Here is an 18,440-nt window from a genome sequence, read left to right on the forward strand (position 1 = left end):
AAAATGTGGAAATAATTCAAACAGAAGAAAAAATTCTCACTCACATAATTTTTGCAGGTTTTTTGAGAGCAAAAACATTCACAAGCTACTGGAAGCACTGATTTTGTCATTCTGGGTTTCTTTGTCATCCCCAGGTTTAAAATCTTCATCAACAACAACAACAGCAACAACAATAGCAACACATATACATAATCATATTTCAATAAACTTTAAAACATAATCAGTCCTTCAGGATTTGCATGCACCTGGAAAACCAGTATGCCCCAAATCCCTTAGAACATTAACAAACAAAAAAGATTTTTTAAAAATATTAATTAATTTGAAATTTCATAAATTAAACAGTAGTAGTTAAAAGTTAGGAAGTTATTCTACACACCAAATCAAATATGATTTAAGGAGCTTTATAATGAATGGGAACAATATATTCTCAAAACGCTACTTAACCTGCTGGGCACATGAAGAGAAGCTTTCTTAACATTCAGTGGAAACCTTCACCAATGAAATTATACAATTACCACAGTTTATATTACAACATTTATACACAATTTAATCATAAATTACATATCTTCAAGTTACACATTGTAAAGTCTACATCTAATTTAATCAATAAGAAATATTCACTCCCCCGCACCCCAAAACATCAGTTGTCTCTTGGTTTAGTGTAATACTGAAACAAGACATTTTTTTAGTTTTGATATGGAGGAAAATTAAGTTGGTGGTGTTTTGTAAATTTATGAAATGTGCACATAGAAAATAATGGCCAGTTGAGAGGATAAAAGCAGAAAATGAAGAACAGACAACAGAAGGAAACTAATGTTTCCTATGAATACTACTGTATTCCTTTCTTAGAAGGACGTATTTTGTTTCATATGTGAGATTTTATTGGTTATTTTGGTGTGTGGTATTGGGGTATTTCTTTATCAACCCCAAGAAGTAGTCATGAACCTTATTTCTCCCTCTGCACATCTCCTTGAAATTCAACACTGTAATACATTTTATGTAGATTATAATTATGTCTCTTGAAAAGTTTCTTCCTGACTTTAATCTTGTTATAAGTGGTTTTCTTCAGTAAGTTGAGCTACAATGACAAAAATCCCTTAGTCTTATATGTTTAGTATATGGTTTATTTACAGTTATATTTATGTTTGTTCTTTTACTGAACATCTTCCAGGAACAGCCTATTGAACTGTCAAATCAACACTAAAATCTTCTTGATTTTCTCTAGAAAATAGCAGTTTACAGTCATAGCTGTAAATGAGCCATGTGTTGAATGCATCCACATTCCTTGTGATTTTCTAGGCTGTTACATACAAATTCTAGAAGGTAAAGACCTGATGAATAATGGAATATAGGCTTAAAATGGCAGATACAATTTTATTTCTGATGTACTTTACAATACACTACAAAGGTACTTTTTTTTTTAAAAAGAGGCCCTTTTTAGCAAATTGTTGACTAATTTGGGCACAGCTATTGCACATCCATGTCTCGAACTCTACTAAAGAGTAGAGAAATAGGTTATAGACCTAGATCTGTACAGTTTATATATGTTTTTTACTGAAAATGCATATACAAATTATATGAACAATATATTCTTGGAATAAAGGTAGAAAACATAAAAAACAGGAAGAGAGACAGAAACTGTAAGAATTATTTACATTACTTACTGTGCATTTTTGAAGGCAAAAACACTAACAACAAAAAAACTAGAGACAAACAACAAACAAAAATCAAACTAAAAGAGAAAAAAATGCTACAGTACTTATGCTTTCTAATGTTATCTGAACAGAAGTTTAGATAAACTAAAGGTAAATTTGGAAAATCAGATATCTGTAGGCTTTCCATTTCTTACGGACTGGGTCCACAAAAATCAAAATGGAGAAAAAAATCAGTAATATTGCACATGGTCATAAAAACATAAAATAAATTTACAGTACATCAGAAATAATATATACTACATATTAATTTCTGCCATAATATGCCTTTCTGTACAAGGGAATGTGATTTTTTAAAATTGCTTTTCTTTTTTAATATATATTATGAATTAAACCAAATTGTCAATCTATTTTTAACTTTTGACTAAGGATTTAGCTCTAGACTTATTCTGGTATCTGTTTCTATTTACATAACTATTTACAAACCTAACAATTTGGAATATTCACTGAAATTGGATCTTAAACTTTGACTATATACATACTGTGTGAAAATGTGAAATAGCCATTTTAGCTTTACAAGGGATGTTCTTCCATAATGGGGGAATCACCCCTAGAGGATCTAGCCTGTTGGCCTGGTTTGAAGGTTGTCAAGGCAATAACTTTAATTGAATCATTACTGGAATGAAGTCTTTCAGCCATGGTATAAAACTGGGATCTTGCACTACCTTGCACCCCCTGTTCAACAGAGCATAGTTCATCAGCTCCAGCACTTTGCACCCAACCTTGCTGCAAACCCATTGGCTGCTGGGCCTGGCTGCCATGGAGAGCAGCAGCCTGTGCCAGGGGAGGGCTATACCGGAGAGGTGAAGCCTGTGCTGGTGGTGGGCTGTGGCAAAGTGCTGTAGCCTGTACTAGAGGAGGACTGTGGTGGAGAACAGAGGCCTGCACCGGTGGAGGGCTGTGGCACAGTGCGATAGTGTGGGTCACTGGAGGGCTGTGGCACAGAGCAATGGTCCTTGTCACTTGCGGGCTGCGGCGGCGAAGAATGGGCTGTGTCAGGGGTGGACTGCGGCATAGAGCAGAGGCCTGTGCCTGAAGAGGGCTAGAATGGGTTAGAGAGGCCGGCATCCAGCAGGCATCAGAATGGCCCAAGATGAGACATTCTTGAGTGCAGTTGTCAGAGGCCTCTTCCACAGTTGGTTGAACAGTTATTTCTGCAGCTGTTGGGGTGGGGAAACAAGTAAAAAAAAATTATATTCTAAAGGCATATTTTATTAGCTACTTAAAACAAATCATATGGTTACAGGAAAAGTTAACAATCTATATATAGATACATCAGAGATTTCCAGTATTTTCACAGTTGGTATTTGATTTGTTAAGAAATAATTCCTATGAAAGCATTAACAACCAGGAGCAGGTGGATGGGGTCTCATTTTTATACTTAAGATAGTTTGGCCTAGTATCCCAAATGTAGATATTTTTAATTGTATTTGTGACTATAAATGGAAGCTATGGTCATTGATGTATACATCCAAGTCAGTTGAAATATGGCTCCTAACTAGCACAGAAAGAGGACATAAAAGTGAAATGAATGGGAAAACAAATCATAGGAACATATAATGAACTAACCAATTGCAGCTAATCCAATGATTAGCTAAGGATAAATTAAATAAATTTGGAAATATAGTTTATTGAATTTTAAGATATGGTTCTTAGTTTCAAAACTGAAATATAGTCATTATTTCAAAGATAATTGATTTCTGTATTATTCATTTTCTGAAATCATGATAAATTAGGGGTTAGCAACATAATAAACTACAGATCCAAAGTACTTAACTATAAACTATAATAGTTTATAAAACTCTTTTATAAGATTTCTTTAAAGTCTTCAAATATCAGTAGATATTAAATATCAATATGTATGCCATACAAACACTAGCAAAATAGAGATAGAGTTGCTATATCTATATAAAAGTTGACTTCAAAGCAAGGAATGTTATCAAGTATAAATGAGAACATTATATAATGAGAGAAAGATCAGTTCTCCACGAAGACATATCAATCCAGAGTGTATATGCAGCTAACAGAGATTCAAAACACAAGAAGTAAAAACAGCCAGAAAAGAAAGGAGAGATAGAGATACCTACAATTATACTTTGAGACTACAATACTCCTCAGAACTTGATGAAACAAATGGAAAATTGGTAAACACACAGAAGACTTGAACACTACCATCAATCAATTAGATCAAAATTGACATGTGTAGAACATTTCACTCTCAGCAAACTAGAAACAGGAGAACATCCTCAAATTGACATAGAGCATCTACAAAAAGATAACAGCTGGCCGGGCGCGGTGGCTCACGCCTGTAATCCTAGCACTCTGGGAGGCCGAGGTGGGCGGATCGTTTGAGCTCAGGAGTTCGAGACCAGCCTGAGCAAGAGCGAGACCCCATCTCTACTAAAAATAGAAAGAAATTATATGGACAGCTAAAAATATATATAGAAAAAATTAGCCGGGCATGGTGGCACATGCCTGTAGTCCCAGCTACTCGGGAGGCTGAGACAGGAGGATCCCTTGAGCTCAGGAGTTTGAGGTTGCTGTGAGCTAGGCTGACGCCACGGCACTCACTCTAGCCTGGGCAACAGAGTGAGACTCTGTCTCAAAAAAAAAAAAAAAAAAAAAAAAAAAAAAAGATAACAGCTAAAAGGTGAAAGATTGAATACTTTCCCCCTAAAATCAGGAACACAGGAAGTTTAACACAAGTCCTGTTCAAAATAGTATTGTAGGGTCTAGATAATGCAATAAAGTATGAAAAAGAAATGAATGCATACAAACTAGGAAGAAAGAAACTAAACTCTCTATTCACATATTTAGGTATTAATCTAACAAGATGTGTACAGCATCTGTGTGCTGAAAATAAAACACAAAAGAAATAAATTAAGGAAGATCTAAATGGAGAAACATATCATGTTCATGGTTTTTATTTTTTTTGTAGATATCAACAAGCTGATTCTATAATTTGTATGCAAAGGCAAAGGAATTATAATAGCCAAACAATTTTGAGAATAAAGAAACAATTTTGCAGATTCATATGATCTGGTTTCAATATTTGCTCTAAAGTAGCCCAATCACGACAGTATAATATCAGCATAATGATAAGCACATAGATCAATAAAAAGGAATAGTCAGTTCAGAAATAGATCCACAAAAATATACTCAAGAGATTTTCGATTAATTTATTAATTCAATGAAGAAAGTATAGACTTTTCAACAAATGGTGAGGGAACAAATCATAGGTCATAAGCAAAAATTGAAATTTGACCCACACTTTTCATCCTATAGAAGAATTAACTCAGAAACAATCAAAGATATAAATGTAAAATATAAAACTATAAAACTTCTATTACAAATATTGAAGAAAATCTTTGTGACTTTGGGTTAGAAAGCAGTTTTATTTATAACATCAAAAGTACAATATATTTAAAAAACATGATTAATTGGGCTTTTGGAAATTAAAAATTTTGCTCTTCAAAAGGCATTGTAACAGAATGAAAAGGCAAGCTGCAGACTGGGTGAAAATATTTGAAAATCACATTTCTGAGAATGGAGTTGTATATACAAAGGACTCGAAAACTCAAAAATAAGAAAACAAAGGGAGGGAGAAAAAATGGGGGAGTGGAGTTAACCTCCTGGCTTCCTGTTCCCAGAGAGGGAGGCATAGATCTCTGTCTGCTACACATGAGTGGATCACTGCCCCACAAGAACAGCATTGTGAATTGGCAGTGAATCAGCATGGGACACAAAAAGCAGGAAAAAGAAAACGTGAACAGGAGATAAGTTCGTGAAATCTGGAGAGTGCAAGATAAACAATAGAGAGTAGAGCATGGGACAGCTGCACCAGCCTGGCCAGCGAGTGAGGTGGGATCAGTCCCACAGGAGAACATCTTGCTTCCCCAGTGACCTCCACACCCACTCAGACAGGGATCTGCCTGAAGTCAGTGCAAAATCACCACGGGAGACATGGGGCTCTGTGGAGAGGGGACAATAATGGGAAGCATCTTGAACTCCCCGAACTCTGTGCCAGGACTACATTGGGCGGGGGAGGGACTGGTCTGGGGGTAGATAGGAAACAGGTAAATTGCTTCTACAACTCAGCGGGTCCAGATCCATGGAGGTGAACACTAAACAGGGGACTCTAACCTGGAAACCGCCTCGGGCTAAGAGGCCCACCCAAGATGGATCAGAAAGAGTGAAAGATCCTGCTGTATAGGTGTGAGATTGTGGGAGGGTGACATAAAAGTGACAAGGGGGCATCCTGATGACTCAGCTCCCGGACCTGGCACCTGTCAACTCCTGAACAGTCATCCCCAGTGCTAATGTTCTGAGGGTGGGTGGTTGACATTTTTGGGGTCTGCAAGCCAGCTGCTGCAGTGTGATATGGTGTAGGGTGGCTCCCTTCCTCCAGCCCAGGGACTCTCGTGACAATCTCCACCCTTACATGACCTATGGTCAACTAGCCAGACCTGGTTTGATGTGTGAACTCTGAGTGCCTCCCTAGTCATGGGAGGTTAACACCCATGAGCTTTACAGGCACTGGGGTAGGGGAGGCGAATGCCCCTGGGACTTATAGGCACTGGAGTGCTGGGCAGACTGTGGCACCAACCCCTCCCTGTAGCGAGCATCTTTCACACCAAAAGTGGTAGGCACTACCTCTGGAGGGAGAGAAAAGAAAAGCCATTCTGCCTATGCAACTACCTTGAATCCATGGGGCCTTGGTGCAGATCAAAAGTTGACACACCAGTGACTTTGCTCATCAGACTGGTTTAACCATTCAGGTGGATAAAACTCTGGATTGGACTTCTGTCTCCGATAGGCTGCCAACAGTGGGATCCATGGTCAGGGAACAAAAACCCTGCCAAGAGGCCAAAATAGGCTCCCCAAGTAACTCCTCCCACCAGTAGCAGCCTCCCAACTGTGGTAGAAGAACCCTGAATAGCATATTAGTGGCTCTCCTTAGTGGCAGGTCAAGAAACTATAGAAGCACACACATCCAGGCTGGTAGGCAGCAGGTGCAATATGCCTGCTGCTTTAGCATCTACAGGAACAGAGCCTACACATGGCATGTTACTTTTGAAACAAAAACTGAAAGGTGAGAAGCAATGGCTGATCCAGATGGGAAGGACTCAGTGAAAGATCTCTGGAAGTATGAAGAATCAAACAGAAAACACACTCCCAAAGAGGAACACCAGCTCTCTAGTAATGGATATTAACCAAATTCAGAACACAAAAATGACAGAAGAAGAATTCCAAACATGGATTATAAGAAAACTCAAAGGTATGCAAGAAAAAATGGATAACCAACACAAAGAAATCACACACACAAAAAAACAGGACTAGAAAGAAAAATTCACTAAAGAAATTAAAATATTAAAGAAAAATCAAACCAAACTCATGGAAATGAAGAATTTAATCAGGGAACTACAAATCACAGTGGAAAGCTGCAAGAACAGGGTAGATCAAACAGAAGAAAGAATCTCAGGGATTCAAGACAGCACCTTACAATTAAATAAGTCAGTCACAGAGATACAGCAGAGAAAAAAGAGAAAAGAGCAAAGCCTGCAAGAAATGTGGGATTATGTGACAAAGCCTAACATGAGAGTTATGGGCATTCTTGAGGGTGAAGAAGAAAATATGCAATGGTTGGATAAGTTATTTGAAGATATGATAGAGGAAAATTTCCCAGACCTTGCTAAAAATCTACTTGTCCAGGTACAAGAAGCTCGAAGGATCCCTGGGAGATTCATTGCAAACAGGAAAACACCACGCCATCCAGTCATCAGAATGACCAAAATATCCACTAAAGAGGACTTTCTTCAAGCTGTAAGGTGAAAGAAACAAGTAACATACAAAGGAAAGCCCATCTGAATAATGCCACACTTCTCAACTGAAACCTTACAAGCAAGAAGGGACTGGGGCCCCATTCTCACTCTGATCAAATCAGAAATAAATGAAATTAACAACAGGAAAACTATACAGAAGTTTAAGAAAACAAAAATTTGCTTCCTTGAAAAGATAAACAAAATTGGCATGCCTTTGGCTAGACTAACTAAAAGCAGAAAAGAAATATCTCTAATAAGCTCCATCAGGAACATGAAAGGAGAAATTACAACTGATACCACAGAGATACAAGACATCATCTATGAATACTACAAAAACTTTTATGCATACAAACTGGAAAATGTGGAGGAAATGCACAAATTTTTAGAAACACACAGCCTCCCTAGGCTCAACCAGGAAGAAATAGAATTCCTAAACAGATCAATATCAGGAACTGAAATTGAAACAGAAAGAAAAAACCTCCCTAAAAAGAAAAGTCCTGGACCAGACGGTTTCAAAACTGAATTTTAGCACAGCTACAAAGAAGAATTGGTGCCTATCCTGCAGAAGTTATTCTACAACATTGAGAGGGATGGAATCCTCCCCCCAAAATTTTATGAAGCCAACAAAACCCTGATATCAAAAACAGGAAAGGATGCAACAAAAAAAGAAAACCATAGATCAATGTCCCCTATGAATATAGATGCAAAAATCTTCAACGAAATACTAGCAAACCAAATCCATGTGCTTACTAAGAAAATAATCCATCACGACCAAGGGGGCTTCATCCCAGAGATCCAGGGATGGTTCATAATATGCAAATCTATACATGTAATTCACCACAAAATGGAAGCAAAAACAAGGACTACATGATCCTCTCAATAGACGCAGAAAAAGCATTTGACAAAATTCAACACCCTTTTATGATAAGAGCGCTTAACAAAGTAGGCATAGACAGGGCCTACCTAAAAATGATACAAGCCATATATGACAAACTAACAGCCAACATCATACTGAATGGAAAAAAATTGAAAGCATTCCCACTTAGAACTGGAACCAGACAAGGTTGCCCACTACCTCGACTCCTATTCAACATAGTGCTGGAAGTCCCTGTGAGAGTAATTAGGCAAGAGAGCAGAATTAAGGGCATTCAATGGGGGCAGAAGACATCAAACTCTCACTCTTTACTGATGATATGATATTATATCTAGAAAACCCCAAGGATTCAGCCAAGAGACTCCTAGAATTGATATATAAATTCAGTAAAGTCTCAGGATACAAAATGAATACACACAAATCAGAGGCATTCATATACTCCAATAACAGTCAAACAGAGAACAAAATCAAAGACTAATACCCTTCACAATAGCAAAAAAGAAAATAAAGTATCTAGGAATGTGTTTGACTAAGGAGATAAAAGACCTCTACAGGGAGAATTATGAAACACCGAGGAAGGAAGTAGCAGAGCTCATAAACAGGTGGAAAACCATTCCATGCTCCTGGGTCAGCAGAATCAACATTGTCAAAATGTCTACATTACCCAAAGTAATCTACAGATTCAATGCAATTCCTATTAAATTACCAACATCATTTTTCATAGAGATAGAAAAAATAATTTTACACTTTGTATAGAACCGGAGAAGACCCCATTTAGCAAAAGCAATTTTAAGCCATAAGAACAAAATGGGATGTGTTAATTTACCAGACTTCAAACAATACTAGAAGGCTATAGTCATTAAATCAGCTTGGTATTGGCACAAAAACGGGGACATTGACCAGTGGAACAGAACTGAGATCCCAGATATGAAACGATCCTCATATAGTGATCTTAATTTTGACAAAGCAGACAAAAACATACTGCAGAGAAAAGAATCCTTATTCAATAAATGGTGCTAGGAAAACCAGATAGCCACATGTAGGAGAATGAAACTGGACCTACACCTTTCACCTCTCACAAAAAACAAATCAAGGTGGGTAATAGACTTAAACCTAAGGTGTGAAACTCTTAGAATTCTAGAAGAAAATTTTGGAAAAACTCTTATAGACCTAGACCTTGGCCTGGAAAAAGAATTTATGAGGAAGACCCCAAAGGCAATCACAGCAACAACAAAAATAAATACGTGGGACCTTATCAAATTAAAAATCTTCACAGCCAAAAAAACTGTCACAATAGCAAACAGACAGCCTACAGAATGGGAGAAAATTTTTGCATGCTACACATCCGATAAAGGGCTGATAACTAGAATCTATTTAGAACTCAGGAAAATCAGCAAGAAAAAAAAAATAAAACAACCCTATCAAAAAGTGGGAAAAGGACATGAACATAAACTTTTCAAAAGAAGACAGAATAATGGCCAACAAACATATGAAAAAATGCTCAACATCCCTAATCATCAGGGAAATGCAAATCAAAACCACAATGAGATATCACTTATCTCATTGTGAGATATGGCCTTTATCAAAAAGTCCCAAAACAATAAATGTTGGCATGGATACGGAGAGATAGGAACACTCATACACTGCTGGTGAGACTGCAAACTAGTACAATATCTGCGGAAATCAATATGGAGATACCTCAAAGAGGTACAAGTAGAACAACCATTTGATCCAGCAATCCCATTATTGGGCATCTACCCAAAAGAACAAAAGACATTATATAAAAAAGACATCTGCACTAGAATATTTACAGCAGCACAATTCACAATTGCAAAGATGTGGAAACAACCCAAGTTCCCATCAATACATGAGTGGATTAATAAAATGTGGTATATGTATACCATGGAGTTCTATTCAGCCACAAAAAAAAAAAAACAATGGTGAACTAGCACCATTTGTATTATCCTGGATAGAGCTGGAACCCATTCTACTAAGTGAAGTATCCAAGGAATGGAAAAATAAGCAACACATGTACTCGCCATCAAATTGGTATTAACTGATCAACACTTAAGTACATATATAGTAATGCCATTCAGCAGGGGTGGGGAAGATGTGAGGGGAGAGGATGAGAAGGGTATATACATACATAATGAATGTGGTGCGCACCTTCTGGGTGATGGACATGCTTGAAGTTCTGACTTGGGTGGGGCAAGGGGAATATATGTAACCTAAACATTTGTACCCCCGTAATATGCTGAAATAAAAAAAGTTAAAAAAATAAAAAGAATTAATGAATGAGATACATTATTAATTAAATTTATTTTGTAATTTTAAAAATATGCCATTTAATTTTGTCTTTCAACACAATATACATTATGAGAGTCTTTGAGCTTGGCATAAAAAATAAGAATTATAAGAAAAAATACATTCAAAGATTCTCAAAAATTAGCATTTGATGCTTATGAAAATATATGAAGTGTATCATACAAATACTTGTTATTAATTGGCCTAATTCTAATATTGTTGTGTCTCAGGTAATAAGGAGGTCCAAGGAGAGAGAGGGGGAGATGTGAGATCAGCCAGTCAGTGGAGCAGTCAGAACACACACATTTGTCAATTAAGTTTGCCATCTAATATGAGAACATAGACCATGTTCATCATCTTTAATGGAATTAAATTATAAATGACAATAAGATGTCCAGGAAAAAAAATACAATATTTGGAAATGAAGAAGCATATTTCTGTGGGCCAGAAAAGAAATGAAAAAGTAAGAAGATATTTTAAACTGAATTGTAATGAAAATACCCTGTATCAAACTTTATGGGATGCAACTAACTAAAACTGTACTCAAAGGAAAACTTTTGGCACAATTCTCGGTGCCCCCTAACAATTACAATAGTAACATCAAAGATCACTGATCACAGGTCACCATAATAGACATAATAATAACAATGAAAAAGTTTAGAATATTGTAAGAATTACTAAAACGTAACACGGGAATGAACTGAGCACATGCTATTGGAAAAATAGTGCTGATAGACTTTCTCAGAGCTGGGTTGCCACAAAGTGCAATAAGGTGAAGCACTATAAAATGACATGTGCCGGTATATATGCGTGCACTTTCTTTTACTTAGAATGACTTCTCATTAACCTCATTTTTTAATCCAGTCGGTAATTCATTAAATTTCTTATGGACTTAATTTTATATAGTTAACAAGCATGAATTTGCTTTGACTTCCTAGAGCAAAAAACCTTTGGTTTTAAAATAATCATAAAGGAGCCACAAAAGGTAAGTTACTGTGTTTAATACGTTAATAGGGTGAGCTACAAAGACTTTTCTTTTATTTCAGAATGTTATGGGAGTACAAATATTTTGGTTACATGTAATGTCTTTGCCTTGCCCAAGTCAGGGCTACAAGCATGCCCTTCCCCCATACAGTATGCTCCGTCTCCATTAGTTGTGAGTTTACCCACCCCGCAATCTGACTGGCACCCAATGAATATTACTACCATGTGAGTACCTTAGTGTTGATCAGTTGGTATCAATTTGATGATGAGTACATGTGATGCTTATTTTTCCATTCTTGTGATACCTCACTTTAAAGGATGGACTCAAGCTCTCTCCAGGATAATATAAGAGGTGCTAGATCACCATTGTTTTTTGTAGTTGAGTAGTATTCCATGGTATACATACACCACATTTTATTAATCCACTCATGTATTGATGGGCACTTGGGGTATTTCCACATCTTTGCAACTGTAAATTATACTACCATAAACATTCGAGTGCAAATATCTTTATTACAGAATGTCACAAAGCCATATTTTTTAATGTTAAACCAGTAAATCCTGGGATAAACCTAATTCCCTAATTTATCTCTCAATTGTTATATATTCCTAGATTTCATTTGCTAGTTTTGAAAAGATTTTCCCCTTATTTTTATCTTAATTATTTCATTAAAATTGATGAGGGATATTATCTGCAGTTCTTTTGTTCTTTTTTTCTTTTCTTTTCATAATGTCTTTTTTCTGGTTTCCAAATCAGAATAATTCTGGCCTTATACATGAGTTGTAAAACATTCCTTCCTCCTTGTATTTTCTGAAACAGTTTATGTAGAATTGTTATACTTTCTTCCTTCAATTTGTTTAATAGACATAGAGCTGTTCAGATTATGTATTTTCTTCTTGAAAGAGCTTTGGTGGCTTGTGTTTTTCAAGGAATTTGGAAATCTCTTATAAATTGTCCAACTGGTTGAGAAAAGTTTATTCATAATTATTCACTTATTGTTTTACTCTCTGTAGCATCTTTGGAGATAACTCTACACTAATTCTAATATTGGTGATTTTTGTTTCCATATCTTTTTTTGTTTTTGATCAGTCTAGCTAGGAATATATTAGTTTTATTAAAGATTATAAGGGAAGAACATTTGGATACTTAAACCTATAAAGTATTTATTTTCTATTTTGTTGAGTGATGTTTTTATCTTTATTGTTTCTTTCTCTTTGCTTTGGGTTTACCTTGCACTTATTTTTCTAGCTTCTTAAGGTAGAAACTTAGGGCATTAATTTTAGACTTCCTCTCTTTGCTAACATAAGCATCTAAAGTTACAATTTTTCCTCTGAGCACAGCTTTAGTTAGTTGAATCCCATAAGATTTGATATACTCTATTTTCATTACAAGTCAGTTTAAAATATTTTCTTACTTTTTGATTTCTTCTTTGTCTCATGGAAATATGTTAATTTACAAATACTGTGATTTTATTCCTAGACATCTTATTATTAATGTAAAATAATTTCATTAAGGGCAATGAACATATAATGTGTACTTACAAGCCTTTTGAATTCATTGAGATTTGTTTTATGGCCCAACAAATGGTCTACCTTGTTGAATGTACAATGTCCACTTGGAAAATAATGCATATCCTGCAGTTTTAGGATGTAGTGCTCTATATGGAGGTATCAAGTAGGTCAGGGTGGACGATTGTATTGTTTGTACCCTCTATTTCATACCAAATTTTTGTCTAAGTATTCTATCATTTGCAAAGTGAATCATGTTAAAAATCTCCTACTATTTGTGGGATTGTCCATTTATCACTTTAATTCTGTCTGTTTTGATTAACATCTGTATCATTATTAAATATTTACCTTTACCTTTGATAATTCTCTTTGTATTGAACTCAATTTTCATAATACTATGTAGCCATTCTGCCCTTCTTAATACTTACTGTTGGATATATTAAAATCTTTTTTATTTATTCATAGTCAAGCTTTCTGTGTCTTTATATTTAAAGCACATCTCAAATTAAAAGAACAATGAGATATCATTTAAATCCAGTCAGAATGGCTTTTATCAAAAAGTCCCAAAACAACACATATTGGTGTGGATGTGGAGTAACAGGAACTCTCATATACCGCTGGTGGAACTGCAAACTAGTACAACCTCTATGGAAAGCAAAATGGAGGTACTTCAAAGAACTAAAAGTAGAACTACCATTTGATCCAGCAATCCTGCTACTGGGCATCTACCCAAAGGAAAAAAAGACATTCTATAATAAACATCCGCACTTGAATGTTTACAGCAGGACAATTCACAGTTGCAAAGATGTGGAAACAACCCAAGTGCCCATCAATACATGGATGGATTAATAAAATGTGCTATATGTACACCATGGAGTACCACTCAGCGCCCCAAAACAATCATGATCTAGCACTTACTGTATTATCCAGGATGGAGTTAGAGCCCATTCTACTAAGTTAAGTATCACAAGAATGGAAAAATAAGCACCACATGTACTCACCATCAAATTGGTACTACTTAATCAATACTTATGTGCACATATGGAAGTAACATTCATTGAGGGTTGGGCAGGTTGTGGGGGAAGGGGACTGGATAAATTCACACCTAATGTGTGCAGCGCACATGGTCTGGGAAGGGCATGCTTATAGCTCTGACTTGGGCAGTGCAAATGCAATAGACATAACCCAAACCTTTGTACTCCCATAAAATTTTGTAATAAAAATAAATAAATAAATAAAGTGCATATCTTCTAGATAGCATAAAGTTGGATCTTGCTTTCTGCCTTTATTTGGAGTCTTTAATCATTTAACATGTAACTATTGATATGTTTAATTTGGCTTCCCATTTTATTACTAGTTTTCTGTTTTTTCTCCCTTTATTTTACAATATCTGTCCCCCATTTTCCTGCCTTTTATGGATCATTTGAATTTTTTACATTTCCATTTTAATTTATTTATTGGATTTTTGGCTAGATATCTTTTCATTTTAGATGATTGTTCTAAGAATTACAGTATATATCTTTAAGTTATCAAAATATACTTAAAATTATTATTTTTAATATAATACATTTATTTCAGCATACTATGGGGGTATAAATGTTTAGGTTATGTATATTGCCCTTGCCCCACCTGAGTCAGAGCTTCAAGCATGTCCATCCCCCAGACAGTGCACACTACACCCAGTGTGTATATATCCATCCCCCCCCTCCCTCCCATCTCTCTGACACCCGATGAAATTTCCAAGGTCCCACCCATCACCCGGGTTCTCATTAGAGGGCTTTTCCTGTAGAACTAGTGCTACTCACAGAATCCAAAAAGAACAGTGCAGCTTATTCCTTCCAACAAACATTATCTACTGACAGGGAGGTCAATTTGAACACTTGTTACAGAATTTGCTGACTCAATCATAGAGGGTGTGATTGATTCTCAACCACAAGCACCATCTACTGACTCAGAGATTAAACTGGATGTGTCATTAACTAAACAAAAGTAAATCTAAAAATAAGAAGCAATAGCTCCTCCAGATGAGAATGAACCAGCAAAAAATTTCTGGAAGGATGAAGAATCAGAGTGAAAGGTCACACCCAAAAGGGAATATCAGTTTCCTAGCAATGAATGGGAAACAAAAGCAGAATATTGAAATCACAGATAAAAAATTTCAAACATGGATTGTAAGGAAGCTTAATGAAATACAAGATAAAATACAAACCCAACACAAAGAAACCACAAAACAATGCAGGAAATGAATGAAAAATTCACTAAAGAAATTGAACTATTAATGAAAAATAAAACAGAACTTCATGAAATAAAAAATTCATTTAAGGAATTACAAAACACAGTGGAAAGCCTTAAGAACAAGTTAGATCAGGCATAAAGAATCTCAGAGTTTGAAAACAACACCTTTTGATTAAACAAGTCAGTCACAGAGATAAAGGAGGAAAATAAGAAGAGCAAGCAAACCCTACAAAAAATATTGGATTATGTAAAGAAGCCTAAGATAAGAATCACAGGCATCCCTGAGGGTGAAGAAGAAAATACACAAGGGTTACATAATTTATTTGAGGAAACAATTGATGAAAATTTCCCTGGCCTTGCTAGAAATCTAGATATCTTGGTACAATATGTTCAAAGGAATCCTGGGAGATTCATCACAAAGAAGCAAGCACCATGAAACATATTCATCAGACTGGAAAAAATAAAACATGAAAGGGGTTATCCTATGAGCCATAAGGTGAAAGCAGCAGGTAACATACAAAATAAAACCTATCAAACTAACTGCAGAATTCTCACCTGAGACCCAACAAGCCAGAAGGGATTAGGGTCCCATGCTCAATCTTCTCAAACAGAATAATGCCCAAACTAGAATTCCATATCCTGCAAAACTAAGAGTGGTATATGAGGGAAAAATAAATTCTTTCTCAGACAAACAAACACTAAGGGAAGACCTGCCCTGCAGGAAATACACAGAACAGCATTATTAACAGACCAGCACAATAAACACTCACCAGTGTAAAATCACCCAAAAGGTAAAGGTCGAAGGCCAGATACCATTATGGCTCAAGAGATAAAATAAAGCAACAAAGGTTAACTCAATGGGATATACAGAAATACACCCCACTTATCAATTCTTTCAATAAATGTGAATGGATTGAACTGCCCACTGAAGAGACATAGGCTGACCAAATGGATAAAAATAGACAAACCAAGCATTTTCTGTGTTCAGGAAACACATCTAATGCACAAGAACCCATCCAGACTCAAGGTGAAGGGACGGAAAACAATATTCCGTGCTACTGGAAACCAAAAGAAAGCTGATGTAGGAGTCCTCATATCAGATAACTTAGTCTTCAAATAAAAAAAAATAAGGAATGATAATATGGTCATTATATAAGGGTAAAGGGAACAATTCAGCAATAAGACATAACAATCTTAAATATATACACACATAACACATGGGCACCCAGATTCATAAAGCAAATCTAACTTGATCTAAACAAAATCATAGACAGAAGCACCATAATAGCCAGGGACTTCAAAACGCCACTATCTGTCCTGGACAGATCTTCCAAACAGTGGATAAACAAAGAAAAAATGGACTTAAATAGAACTCTAGAACACATCAGGCTAACAGAAATTTACAGAACATTCTACCCATAAACCACCAAATATACATTCTTCTCATCAGCTCACAAGACATTCTCAAAGGTTGATCACTTCTTAGGCCAAAAACATGTCTCCACAAATTTAAAAATATTTAAATTTTACCATACATCTCCTCAGAACACAGTGGAATAAAATTACAAATCAACTTCAACAGAAACATTTATCTCTACACAAAGTCATTGAAAATAAACAAACTATTGCTGAATTATAGTCAGGTCAAGGATGAAATTAAGAAGGATAGCAAAAGATTCTTTGAAATAAAGAAAATGGGGACATAAGTTATCAAAAATCTGTGGGATACAGATAAAGCAGTCCTGAGAGGAAAATTCATAGCCATAAATGCCTACATCCAAATAACAGAAAGATTACAAATCAACCATCTAATGAATCATCACAAAGATCTAGAAAATGTTGACCAAACCAATCCCAAACACAGCAGAAGAAAAGATATAACCAAGATCAGAGCAGAACTAAATGAAATTGATAATAAAAAACTATACAAAGACTAATGAAACAAAAAGTTGGTTCTTTGGAAAGATAAACAAAATTTACTTTGCTCTCACTACATTAACCAGAAGTAAAGAAAGGACTCTAACAAGCTCAATCAGGAATGAAAAATGAGAAAGTACACCTGATACCACAGAAATACAAAACATCAACTCTGAATACTATAAAAATCTCTATGCACATACATTTGAAAACATGGAGGATAGGGACAAGATTGTTAGAAACACACAGGCTCCCTAGGCTCAATAGGAAACAAACAGAATTCCTGAACAGACCATTAAGAAGTATTGAAATTGAAGGAGTAATAAAAAACTTTCTAAAAAAGAAAGTCCCAGTATAGATGGCGGCACACCCAAATTCTTCCAGACCTATAGAGAAGAACTGATCCTTATCCTGCAGAAATTATTGCACAAAACTAAGAAAGAAGGAAATCTCCCCAACATGTTTTATGAAGCCAATATTAACCTGATACCAAAGACAGGAAAGGACTCAACAAACAAAGAAAACTACGGACCAATATCCCTTATGAATACAGATGCAAAAATTCTCAATAAAATCCTAGCAAATCGAATTCAGTTGCTTAGGAAAAAAAATAATCCATTATGACCAAGTGGTCTTTACCACAGAGATGCAGGATGGTTCAACATACCCAAATCTACAAATGTAATTCACCATATACATAGAAGTAAAAACAAAGCCCATATAATCCTCTCAAGAGATACAGAAAAAGCACTCAACAAAATTTAGCAGTCTTTTGTGATTAAAAACTCATAACAAGAGAGGCATAGATGAGATTTACATCAAAATTATAAAACCCACATGCAACAAACCCACAGCCAGCAACATAATGAATGGGAAAAAATTGAAAATATTCCCACTTAGAAATGGAACCAGAGAAGGTTTCTCATTATCACCACTTCTATTCAATATAGTGCTAGAAATCCTAGCCAGAGCAATCAGACAAGAGAAGGAAATCAGGGGTATGAAAATAGGGGCAGAGGTGGTCAAACTATTACTCTTTGCTGATGATATTATCATATATTTAGAAAATCCCTAAGATTCTGC

General features: G+C 35.7%; 1 protein-coding gene across 2 annotated transcripts in view; it reads right to left on the minus strand.

Annotated features, from left to right (window-relative positions):
• Positions 1-2,225: 2,225 nt before the first annotated feature.
• PCDH11X (protocadherin 11 X-linked) overlaps positions 2,226-18,440 on the minus strand; it is a 765,380-nt gene continuing 749,165 nt past the window's right edge. The window contains exon 6 of one of the 2 annotated variants that reach the window (XM_069463668.1): positions 2,226-2,866. In XM_069463668.1, the coding sequence (XP_069319769.1) occupies positions 2,226-2,866 (641 nt within the window). Of the gene's footprint in view, positions 2,873-18,440 lie in introns of both variants that reach the window. The other variant, XM_069463667.1, reaches the window with a different exon arrangement.

Source organism: Eulemur rufifrons, chromosome 30 (genome assembly GCF_041146395.1).
Source record: "Eulemur rufifrons isolate Redbay chromosome 30, OSU_ERuf_1, whole genome shotgun sequence".
Lineage (NCBI taxonomy): Eukaryota > Metazoa > Chordata > Mammalia > Primates > Lemuridae > Eulemur > Eulemur rufifrons.